Below are 12,780 nucleotides of genomic sequence, written 5' to 3' on the forward strand. Positions count from 1 at the left end.
TCTGCTGAGTAGCCATTCCCTTTCCCTGCTCTGGCTGTATCTAGGGAGAGGCAGCTGCTGCGTTCCGCCCGGTGCCTGGAGTGGCTGCCGTTCGCAAAAGGGGGGGGGGGGGGAGACGTTTAATCCGTTAAGTGGGGGGGGGGGCCTCTCCCTTCCTCTCTCCCACCCACTCACTCCCTGGGCACAAGGCTGCCCTCACACCATCCCCCCCAGTCGCACCAGCACACATCCTGCTAATAAGCAAACTCCTCCACCCACCTGCCTGACTGCCACCACCACCCCCCCCCCGCACCAAAAACCAAACTGGTACTCTGCTGACAACACTGAGTTACCACCTCACCCAGAGCTCCAAGACCAGCTGCGGATCCTAGTTACTGGCGGCTGGCTCCCTGTGGTAGCTGCTGTCACAAATATGAAGGGTGTGGGTGGGTGTGTGTGTGTGTGTGTGTGTGTTCGTATGCGTGTCTGCGTGCGTGTGGGTGCAGGTGCGTGCGTCTGGACAAAGAGGGCTGCAAAAGGAGCTGATAGAAAAGTAGTAATTAATGTTAAGAGTTTATTTTATGAAGTCTCATGATAGCACACGCATGGACCATCTCCCGCAGCAAGTATCAAAAACACAAGTTGCCGCATGGGCTCAGGTGTCTCTCTCACACACACACACACACACACGCACAAACGCACTGAGGAAACGTGGGCTTTTTAGGTTAGTGTGATGCAAGGCTCGAAAGAGAGAGAGAGAGAGAGAGAGATCGGTTTTTAAATACTGTACAATGAAAATAAATAAACCTTTTAAATGAAGCTGCTTTTGCCCAACTCTCACGACAATCTTCGTATCCTCCGCTAACTCTCGGAGCTGCCTCTTCTCCGTCCATCCCCTTCCCGCTCCTCCCTCTCCAGCGCTCCTTCTCTTCCAGTGTTTTTCTAGCCAGCAATGACGGAAAATCATCCTGCTTTTAATTTTCTTCCCCTCCCCCAGTTATATTAGTTGTTCCTTTTTGTTTCGATCAGTGCAAGTAATACAGACTGCTTTGTTTTTGCACAGCGTCTCCTTACCAAGTGGTTGCATACTCAAGTTTCCTCTTTTTTATTTCTGCAGAATTTTTATGTTTTGCTTGTAAAACGGACAGCATTAAGTAACCGACACCTTGACTTTGCGCTCTCTTTGTTCGAGTATCTCTAACCAAACCTCTCTTTTTAATACATATATATGTGTATAATATATATATATTTATATATCTCAGTCACAGACCTCCGCAATCTAAATGCCGGAAAACAAAATCTCAGTTTTCTCTTACACTGTTGGAAGGCACAAAATCTTTATTTTAAATGTGGTTTTTTTTTTGTGGCTTTTTTTTTGCGTTTTTCTTTTAAATGTGTATTTTTTTTTAAATTTCTTCGAACTTTTTAATTAAATCTCAAAAAACAGATACACAGATATATGTTTGAACACCTCCGCTTAAACCTCTGCACGGTGCTGAGGCCAGGGGGAGGGCAAGTGCTGTGTCGAGTCGGGTAGTAGTAAGTAGTAGTAGTTACGTAGTATTCAGGTTCCTATCTTTGGCAAGCTTTGACAAGCACTAGTGAATAAACATGATGCAAGCAGGACTGAGATTTCAGGGGAGGCAGGCCGCGGCATCTTAGGAAACACCGTTCACCGCCGCCTGCTGCTCGATGCTGGGGCTGGCTTGCTCACAGCTCTGCCCGCGCTCCTGGGAGACGTCTGCTGTCTTGGTGGTGCTGCTGCCATTCGGATTACTGGTGGGGCCATTGGGAACAGCGCTGGCCTCGTCGCTGGGTTCTGCCCGCTCCTGAGGGATGGCCAAGCACAAACACTGTGACTCCATCTTTTACTACAACACCGGCAGGAGGGAGGGATGACTCTTCCAGAGAGCTAGTACGGGTATGATGGGTAGAATCACCCCCCCTCCCTGCTATTTATTTTTCACCCCCACTGTACCACAGGTGGCACGGTGACACAGTGGGTTAGCGCTGCTGCCTCACAGCACCAGGGACCCGGGTTCAATCCCAGCGGCACGGTGACACAGTGGGTTAGCGCTGCTGCCTCACAGCGCCAGGGACCCGGGTTCAATCCCAGCGGCACGGTGACACAGTGGGTTAGCGCTGCTGCCTCACAGCACCAGGGACCCGGGTTCAATCCCAGCGGCACAGTGACACAGTGGGTTAGCGCTGCTGCCTCACAGTGCCAGGGACCCGGGTTCAATCCCAGCGGCACGGTGACACAGTGGGTTAGCGCTGCTGCCTCACAGCACTAGGGACCTGGGTTCAGTCCCAGTGGCACGGTGACACAGTGGGTTGGCGCTGTTGTCTCACAGGGACCCGGGTTCAATCCCAGCGGCACGGTGACACAGTGGGTTAGTGCTGCTGCCTCACAGCGCCAGGGACCCGGGTTCAATCCCAGCGGCACGGTGACACAGTGGGTTAGCGCTGCTGCCTCACAGCGCCAGGGACCCGGGTTCAATCCCAGCGGCACGGTGACACAGTGGGTTAGCGCTGCTGCCTCTCAACACCAGGGACCCGGGTTCAATCCCAGTGGCACGGTGACACAGTGGGTTAGCGCTGCTGCCTCACAGCGCCAGGGACCCGGGTTCAATCCCAGCGGCACGGTGACACAGTGGGTTGGCGCTGCTGTCTCACAGCGTCAGGGACCCGGGTTCAATCCCAGCGGCATGGTGACACAGTGGGTTAGCACTGCTGCCTCACAGCGCTAGGGACCCAGGTTCGATTCCCGGCTTGGGTCACTGTCTGTGTGGAGTCTGCACGGGTTTCCACTGGGTGCTCCAGTTTCCTCCCACAGTCCAAAGATGTGCAGTTTAGGGGGCTTGGCCGTGCTACATTGCCCCTTAGTGTCAGGGGAACTAGCTTGGGTAAATGAATGGGGTAATATGGATAGGACCTGGGTAGGACTGTGGTTGGTGCAGTTTCAATGGGCCGAATGGTCTCCTTCTGCACCGTCTGGACTCTATGACTCTTCCAGAGACCCAGCACGGGTATGATGGGCAGAATCACCACCATCCTAAAATTTATTTTTCACTCCCACCGTTCCGATAGTGTGTGGGGGCATTGCAGTGACAGCTATCTCTCGCAACTACACCAGCCCCCAGTGTAGGGGCAGAAAGGGTTATGAGGGGCATTGAACAAGATAGGCTTACTTGTTGTTTTGCCTCTGGTTCCATCACGGGAGCCCGCTCCAACTGCTCCTTCTGCGTGACGCGCTGGCGGCTCTGCGAGTCAGCACGGGAAATGTAATCGGCCACCGTAACTGCAGGAAGAAACATCTTAGAAATTACACTGGCTGATATTTGTCACAGCGACGCGAGGATTCTGCTCCTTGGAGCAGCAGTGGTCAAGGGCATAGAGTCAGTGGTTTACATAAGAACACGGAGCAGGAGTAGGCCATCTGGCCCCTCGAGCCTGCCCCGCCATTCAATAAGATCATGGCTGATCTGAAGTGGATCAGTTCCACTTTCCCGCCTGCTCCCCATAACCCTTATTGATCAGAAATCGATCTGTGACTTAAACACATTTAGCGAGGTAGCCTCCACTGCTTCAATGGGCAGAGAATTCCAAAGATTCACTACCCTCTGGGAGAAGAAGTTCCTCCTCAACTCTGTTCTGAACTGTGCACCCCACCACCGCCCCCCGCTTCTTTTGAGGCTGTGCCCTCCAGTTCTGGTTTCCTTTCTAAGCGGGAAGAATCTCTCTCCCCCTACCCTATCTAGCCCCCTCATTATCTTATACGTCTCTGTAAGATCCCCCCTCATCCTTCTAAACTCCGAGTACAGGCCCAGTCTACTCAATCTCTCCTCATGGGCTAACCCCCCTCATCTCTGGAATCAAGCATGGAAACATGCTTGGAACAGCATTGGTTTACAGCATGGAAACAGGCCCTTCAGCCTAACTTGTCCACGCCGCCCTTTTTTTTTAAAAGCCCCGAAGCTAGTCCCAATTGCCCACATTTGGCCCATATCCCTCTATACCCATCGTACCTATGTAACCGTCTAATGCTTTTTAAAAGACAAAATTGTACCTGCCTCTACTACTACCTCTGGCAGTTCGTTCCATACACTCCCCACCCTCTGAAAAAATTGCCCCTCTGGACACTTTTGTATCTCTCCCCTCTCACCTTAAACCTGTGCCCTCTAGTTTTAGACTCCCCTACCTTTGGGAAAAGATATTGACTATCGAGCTGATTTGTGCCCCTCATTATTTTATAGACCTCTATAAGATCACCCCTCAGTCTCCTACACTCCAGAGAAAAAAGTCCCAGTCTATCCAGCCTCTCCTTATAACTCAATCCATCAAGTCCCGGTAGCATCCTAGTAAATCTTTTCTGCTCTCTTTCTAGTTTAATAATATCCTTTCTATAATAGGGTGACCAGAAAGTGTGGCCTTACCAATGTCTTGTACAACTTCAACAAGACGTCCCAACTCCTGTATTCAATGTTCTGACCGATGAAACCAAGCATGCCGAATGTCTTCTTCACCACTCTGTCCACCTGTAACTCCACTTTCAAGGAGCTATGAACCTGTACCCCTAGATCTCTTTGATCTGTAACTCTCCCCAACGCCCTACCATTAACTGAATAAGTCCTGCCCTGGTTCAATCTCAATTTGGTTCAACCAAAATTTAACCAAGCTCTTCAATGCTGGAAGGAATTTTGGGGAGAAAGTATTTCCCCGTAGTCGGATAGGGGCTCCCCTCCCCCCCCCCCTACACCCCCACGTCGAGCCGACGTGAATGGAGATTTAGCTAAACTCACCTGGCTGCCTGTCTCTGCTCAGGGAAGTGTCTAGCCTGTTCCCCCGGTTCCGACGCCTGCGACTCCGGTTCCTCCGTGGGGGTCTCCCCTCACTCTCGTCTGGGGGAAGGCGGGGGGGGGGGGGGGGGGGAGGCAGGGGGCAGAAGAGGGAAACAAGCAATGACTCAATTCTGCCGGATCAACAAAGCCCATCATTTCATCGCACAGACCAGGAACAAGACTCAACACTTCCGCTTTCCCATTTCCCACTCACTAACTTTAGAAGCTCTCTCGAGTATTCCGGGGCTTATACCACAGATATATCCACGTTTAACCTGAACCGGTGTCTTGGCTAACAGATGAATCAGTGGTTGATGTTCACATTTGACTTTTCCCGTGAGCTAAAAACAACTAAAATCTCCGAATGAATAAAAATTACAGCTGTGCTGTCTCCAGCTAAGGGGAAGATGGTTTCATCTTTAGCTTAAACCACAGCAAGGAACCCATGGAAACAGCAAGGTGGTTAGCGCTGCTGCCTCACAGCGCCAGGGACCCAGGTTCAATCCCAGCGGCACAGTGACACAGTGGGTTAGCGCTGCTGCCTCACAGCAGCAGGGACCCGGGTTCAATCCCAGCGGCACGGTGACACAGTGGGTTAGCGCTGCTGCCTCACAGGGACCCGGGTTCAATCCCAGCGGCACGGTGACACAGTGGGTTAGCGCTGCTGCCTCACAGCACCAGGGACCTGGGTTCAATCCCAGCGGCACAGTGACACAGTGGGTTAGCGCTGCTGCCTCACAGCGCCAGGGACCCGGGTTCAATTCCAGCCTCAGGTGACTGTGTGAAGCTTACATGTTCTCCCCGTGTCTGCATGGGTTTTGCCCCACAGTCCGAAAGACATGGTGGTTAGGGTGGATTGGCCATGCTAAATTCTCCCTCAGTGTAACCCGAACAGGCGCTGGAGTGTGGCGACTCGGGGATTTTCACAGGAACTTCATTGCAGTGTTAATGTAAGCCTACTTGTGACACTAATAAGTAAGTGGTACAGTGGGTTAGTGCTGCTGCCTCTCAGCGCCAGGGACCTGGGTTTGATTCCCGGCTTGGGTCGCTGTCTGTGTGTAGTCTGCACATTCTCCCCATGTCTGCGTGGGTTTCCTCCAGGTGCTCCAATTTTCCCCCACAGTCTGAAAGACGTGCAGGTTAGGGTGCATTGGCCGTGCTAAATTCTCCCTCAGTGTGACCTGAACAGGCACCAGAGCATGACAACTGGGGAAGTTTTCACAGGAACTTCATTGCGGTGTTAATGGAAGCCGATTTGTGACACTAATAAATAAACTTTAAAAACTAAAGCAGAAAGGACCTTTGCTTTACGAGCAAAGAGAGAGAATACAAAAAACAAGGAAGTTAATGTTAAACCAGTGGAAATGACTGGTTCAGACCCAGCTGGGGAAGTGGCTCCAGTTCTGGACACTGCCCTTTAAGGGGGATGTTAGGCCTTGAAGAGGGTGTGGAGGACACTGACTACAACGATAGCAGGGGCGAGGGGCTTCAGTTGATGTGGAGTGACTGGAGAAGCAGCGATCGTTCTCCCGAGAGCCAGGAAGGGGAAATGTAAATCGAGGTGGTAAGTGAGGAGAGTGTGGCAGGAGGGTGGGTAACCAGAGGGGGGCACAGATTGAGGAGAATCGGGAAAAGAACCTGAGGGAGGGATGAGGAGAATTTTATTTGTAAACACAGTGAGTTGTGGTCTGGAAGGTGCTGCCTGAGAGGGTGGCAGAAGCAGATTCAACAGGAACTTTCCAAAGGGAAATTTTTGAATGGAGGAATCTTGCTGGGTCCTCAGGATACAGCAGAAGGAAGTGGGATTAACTTGATAGCCATTTCCAAGTAGAATTTAATTCCCCAATTCCCAACCATGAAGAAGCCCTGTACCCTATCCCCACCTCCCAGGCCATCACTCCGGGAGACAGGGAAACACTCTCACATTCCCACACCGTTCCTATCGCCCTCTCCCAGGCCGTCACTCCGGGAGACAGGGAAACACTCTCACATTCCCACACCGTTCCTATCGCCCTCTCCCAGGCCGTCACTCCAGGAGACAGTAAACAGGGAAGCACTCTCATTCCCAGACTGTTCCTATCTCCCTCTCCCAGGCTGTCACTCTGGGAGACGGTAAACAGGGAAACACCTCACATTCCCACACCGTTCCGATCCCCCTCTCCCAGGCCGTCACTCCGGTACACACGGAAGCACTCTCACGTACCCACACCGTTCTCATTGATGGACGCGCTGTCGGACTCTACAATCCCATCCATCATGGTGGCATCATCATCGGTGCGCCGTCTGCGTGACCTGCGCCGCCGGTTGGTGTTGGCGTGCGACTCGCTGGTGTCCGTGTCGCCGGCCTGCTCAGTTTCCGCATTCTCCAGCAGACTGTAAGGGTTGCTGTCGGGGTCCTTCAGCACTGGAACAGGGGAGAGGGACACACACGTTACCAAACACCGCGTGGCAGGGTGGAACAGATAGAACAAGACTCGGATATTGAGTAGAATCTCATTAAGAACGTCTGCTGTTGAGAGTTTGCCCGTGTGAGGCTCATCTGACCATCACTCAGCCCTGAGAAAGCTGCTCTCACTTCCCTTATACAGCTATTCAAATGTATAAACCCCCACCCTCATCTCTCTCACTGGTTTCTGTCTGCACTCTCACAACACCAGGGTCAAGTCCAACAGGTCTATTTGTTAGCACGAGCTTTCGGAGTGCTGCTCCAAGGAGACGGAGAGGCTTTCCAAGGAGCGGCGTTCCGAAAGCTCGGGCTGCCAAATAAACCTGTTGGACTTTAACACTGGTGTTGTGAGACTTCTTATTGTGCCCATCCCAGTCCAACACCAGCATCTCCACATCATGGTTTCTGTCTGGTCCACACCCACTTTCTCTGCACCTTGTTGCTCTTCTGCTTTGGACCTTCTCAGCAACTTGGTCTCCTGACTTTTAGCTGCCCGGGCTCTGCTCTCCAACTCCCTCTATCCCTCTCCCACCTCACAACATCCTCCTTTAAAAACACCCCAAAACTAAATCACACGACAGATGGACAGAATCCAGCTGCTGCTTTTCTTGAAGTGGCATCAATGAAGACTAAGGAAATTTGGCATGTCCGTTACGACTCTCACCACCTATTCCAGTTGTACCATAGAAAGCATCCTTTCTGGTTGTATCACAGCTTGGTCTGGGCTCCTACTCTGCCCAAGACTGCAAGGAACTACAAAAGGGTCGTGAATGTAGCCCAATCCATCACACAAACCAGCCTCCCATCCATTGACTCTGTCTACACTTCCCGCTGCCTCGGGGAAAAGCAGCCGGCATAATCAAGAACCCCACACACCCCAGACATTCTCTCTTCCACCTTCTTCTGTCGGGAAAAAGATACAAAAGTCTGGGGTCACGTACCAACCGACTCAAGAACAGCTTCTTCCCTGCTGCTGTCAGACTTTTAAATGGACCTACCTCGCATTAAGTTGATCTTTCTCTACACCCTAGCTGTGACTGTAACACTAAATTCTGCACCCTCTCCTTTCCTTCTCTATGAACGGGATGCTTTGTCTGTATAGCGCTCAAGAAACAATACTTTTCACTCCCCTACTAATACAGGGGAGGGGAGGCAATGGCCAGTGATATTATTGCTAGACTATTAATCCAGAAACTCAGCTAATGTTCTGGGGGACCCAGGCTCGAATCCCGCCACGGCAAAATGGTGGAATTTGAATTCAATTGAAAAATGTCTGGAATTAAGAATTTACTGATGACATAAGAACTCAGTGCAGGAGTAGGCCATCTAGCCCCTCGAGCCTGCTCCACCATTCAATAAGATCAGGGCTGATCTGATAGTGGGTTCAATTCCACTTCCCCGCCTGCTCCCCATAACCCTTAATTCCCTTATTGATCAGAAATCTGTGATTTAAACACATTTAACGAGGTAGCCTCCACCGCTTCAATGGGCAGAGAATTCCAAAGATTCACTACCCTCTGGGAGATGAAGTTCCTCCTCAACTCTGTTCTAAATTGACTCCCCCTTATTTTGAGGCTGTGTCCTCTAGTTCTTGTTTCCATTCTAAGTGGAAAGAATCTCTCTCCCTCTACCCTATCTAGCCCCTTCATTATCTTGTAAGTCTCTATAAGATCCCCCCTCAGCCTTCGAGACTCCAACAAGTACAGACCCAATCTACTCAATGACCCATTGCTGGAAAAGCCCATCTGGTTCCCTTTAGGGAAGGAAATCTGCCGTCCTTACCCCGGTCTGGCCTACATGTGACTCCAGAGCCACAGCAATGTGGGTGACTCTCAACTGCTCTCCAAGGGCAACTAGGGATGGGGCAACAAATGCTGGCCAAGCCAGTGACGCCCGTGTCCCAGGACTGAATAAAAAGTACATGTGATGATAAATCTTTTTGAAATAATGGCAGAGGATTGTCTCCGGGGAGCGAGAGTGATTTCAGCCACTATCCCTCCACCAACATCACTGAGGACAGGTTACCTGGGTCATTAACACAGACTGTTTGTGGGGTTGCGGAACACTCAGCCTCATTTTCTACATTACAGGAGCTACAATTCCAAAGGCAATAGTACTTTGGCACATCCGAGATGGAGAAAGGTGCTACAGAAATGCAAGTCTCTCTTCCTCAAAGTCCAATTTTTCTCCAAGCTAAATATCACTGCCTCTGATACTCAATCTGTCCAAAAGTTCAGCACTCCCTTGCACCTGGGCAACAGCGGCTTTGGATATTAAAACACACTAAATAATCCAAGCTCTTCCTGACAATGGGGCTGTAATTCAGACAGGATGTTTTAATGTTTATTTACTTGCGTCACAAGTAGGCTTACGTTAACGCTGCAATGAAGTTACTGTGAAAAATCCCTCTAGTCGTCACACTCCGGGACCTGTTTGTGGAAAACTGAGGGAGAATTTAGCACCCTAACCAGCACCTCTTTATGTGGGACTGTGGGAGGAAACCAGAGGAAACCCACGCAGACACAGGGAGAACGTGCAGACTCCGCACAGACAGTGACCCGAGCCAGGTCCCTAGCGCTGAGAGACAGCAGTGCTAATCACCCCAGGGCTGGGGAGTAAATGCTGGCCTAGGCAGTGATACTCAAATCCACTTAACGAACGAAAGGATTTCACTCTGCCCCCCCTCACCAGTTTTAGTTTGAACCAGGACTTGACAACAACCGAACCAGCTTTCCAACCCATTGCTTCAACTGTTCCAGCTCACTTTAATTCAGTGTTCAATAACAGAAAACGCTACTTGAAGTTCGGGAGCCGTTCGATGTACCTGCACTGATTGACGAAGATGCTCCTCGGCCTCCACCACGACCCCTGCCAGAGGGAGGGCCCCCTCGGCCACGGCCCCCAGTTGGCCTCCTGCGGTTAGTGTCGGGACCTTGCCTGCGATCCCTCTCCTCGTCGGCCTGACCCGCCGACCAGTCGCTCAGCTCATCCCGGCGTTCCGATTCCGTCTCGGAAACATTGGAGAAGTCGGAGTTGTTGTCTGCAGGGAATAAGGTTCGGGGGGGGAGTTAAAGGAGAGTTCGGCAAGACACGCCTGAGTGTCAATAGTATTGTATAAATCTCTGCTGATTCTCTTTACTCTGAAGCAAGGTCACCCAGACTCAAAATGCCGGCTCTCTTCTCTCTCCACGGACACTGACAGACCTGAGACTTTTCCAGCATTTTCTATTTTTTTGTTTCAGATTCCTGCATCTGCAGTTATTTCCTTCTTTTTAAAGTATTGGATCAAGGCCTGATGCCAATAGTGTTGGAGTACAATATGGAAAAGTGAGAGGTTATGCACTTTGGAAGGAGGAATGGAGACACTGACTAAATGGGGTTTAGGAAATCAGAAACTCAAAGGGATTTGGGAGTCCTTGTTCAGGATTCTCTTAAGGCTAACAGTGCAGGTTCAGTCGGCAGTTAGGAAGGCAAATGCAAGGTTAGTATTCATGTTGAGAGGGATAGAATACAAGAGCAGGGATGCACTTCTGAGGCTGTATAAGGCTCTGGTCAAACCCCATTTGAAGTATTGTGAGCAGTTTTGGGCCGTGTGTCTAAGGAAGGATGTGCAAACCTTGGAAAGGGTCCAGAGGAGGTTCACAAGAATGATCCCTGGAATGAAGAGCTTGTCTTATGAGGAACGGGTTGAGGACTCTGGGTCTGTACTCGATGGAGTTTAGAAGGACGGGGGGGGATCTTATTGAAACTTATAAGATACTGAGAGGCCCTGGATAGAGTGGACGTGGAGAGGATGCTTCCACTCGTAGGAAAAACTGGAACCAGAGAGGGCACAACCTCAGGATAAAGGGATGATCCTTTAAAACAGAGGAGAGGAAGAATTTCTTCAGCCAGAGAGTGGGGAATGTGTGGAACTCTTTGCTGCAGAGGAGGCTGTGGAGACCAGGTCATTGAGTGTCCTTAAGACAGAGGTTGATAGGTTCTTGATTAATAAGGGGATCGGGGGTTACGTCAGAAAGGCAGGAGAATGGGGATGAGAAAAATACCAGCCATGATTGGATGGTGGAGCAGACTCGATGGGCTGAATGGCCTCATTCTGCTCCTATACCTTGTGGTCTTATCTGCCTCTGTCACCCCTGTATCCAGTTATGCAGGTGCGGAACTAAAACGGAGAGAGATTTCAGTACACGAGCCATCCAAACGAGGGAGAGACTGCATAGATTACCTGATGCAAAGGCACACTCCTTACTTTAAAGGATTAAGTGCAATGCCTAACCCCATTTTTTCTCTCAATTTCTTCCCACACATCAACAACAGGTAGTAAAAAGGGCAAATGGGATGTTGGCATTTATCACAAAGGGACTGGAGTATAAAGATAGAGAAGTGCTGTTACGATTGTGTAGGGTGTTGGTGAGACCACATCTGGAGTTGTGTGTCCAGTTTTGGCCCCCTTATTGGAGGGAGGATTTGGTGACATTGGCAGGAGTTCAGAGGAGGTTCACCACATTGATCCCGGGGATGAAAGGGTTGACATATGAGGAGATTAAACAGTTTGGCCTTGTACTCGCTGGAGTTTAGAAGGATGGAGGGGAGATCTGATCGAGGTGTATACAATACTGAAAGGGATTGAAGGAGCAAATGTCAACCAAATCTTTCCTCTTATGGGGAAATCTGGAACAAGAGATCACAGGTATAGGTTGTGAGGTTTAAAACTGAGATGAGGAGGAACTACTTCCCACAGAGGGGGGTGAATTTGTGAAACTCACTGCCCCAGAGCGCGGTGGAGTCTGAATCACTGAATTGGGTCAAGGAGGAAATAGATATATTTCTGATTTTAAAAAAAATTACAGCACAGGAACAGGGCCTTCAGCCCCTCCAAGCCCGACTGAACTCAAATCCCCTACCCTTCCGGGGACCGTATCCCTCTATTCCCATCCTGTTCATGGATTTGTCCAGACACCCCTTAAAACTCACTACCGTATCCGCTTCCACTCCCTCCCCCTGGCAGCGAGTTCCAGGCACCCACCACCCTTTGTGTAAAAAATCTGCCTTGTACATCTCCTTTAAACCTTGCCCCTCCTTGACTTTTCCGCCCTGGGTAAAAGTTTCTGATAAGGGATATGGGGAACAGGTGGCGAGGTGGATTTGAGACCTGACTGAATGGTGTAGCAGGCTCCAAGGGTTAAGTGGCCTCCTCCTGCTCCAAATTCCGACATTCCTACGTTCCAGTGTGGCACTCACACTTTGGCTGAGTGAGTGAGTGAAAGTCCTGCCCAGTGAGTCTAGGGGCGATGCCCTGAGTGCAGCGCCCAGGGGACGCTGCTGCCCTCCTGAGGTTCACTGGGCTCGAGAAAGTGCGCAGAAAGATTTACTAGGATGCTACCGGGACTTGATGGATTGAGTTATAAGGAGAGGCTGGATAGACTGGAACTTTTTTCCCTGGAGCGTAGGAGGCTGAGGGGCGAACTTGTAGAGATCTATAAGATAATGAGGGGCACAGATCAGCTAGATAGT

General features: G+C 50.6%; 1 protein-coding gene across 1 annotated transcript in view; it reads right to left on the reverse strand.

Annotated features, from left to right (window-relative positions):
• Nucleotides 1–539: 539 nt before the first annotated feature.
• The window catches only part of LOC145337119 (RNA-binding protein FXR1-like), a 93,100-nt gene continuing 80,859 nt past the window's right edge, over nt 540–12,780 (reverse strand). Inside the window, exons 13-17 of the mRNA XM_080181885.1 lie at nt 10,091–10,306; nt 7,024–7,224; nt 4,782–4,880; nt 3,171–3,280; nt 540–1,808 (exon numbers count right to left, since the gene is read on the reverse strand). Coding sequence (XP_080038011.1) covers nt 1,638–1,808; nt 3,171–3,280; nt 4,782–4,880; nt 7,024–7,224; nt 10,091–10,306 — 797 coding nt within the window. The 3' untranslated portion in view covers nt 540–1,637. The remainder of the gene's footprint in view (nt 1,809–3,170; nt 3,281–4,781; nt 4,881–7,023; nt 7,225–10,090; nt 10,307–12,780) is intronic.

Source organism: Carcharhinus amblyrhynchos, unplaced genomic scaffold, assembly GCF_965287045.1.
Source record: "Carcharhinus amblyrhynchos unplaced genomic scaffold, sCarAmb.v2.hapA scaffold_43, whole genome shotgun sequence".
Lineage (NCBI taxonomy): Eukaryota > Metazoa > Chordata > Chondrichthyes > Carcharhiniformes > Carcharhinidae > Carcharhinus > Carcharhinus amblyrhynchos.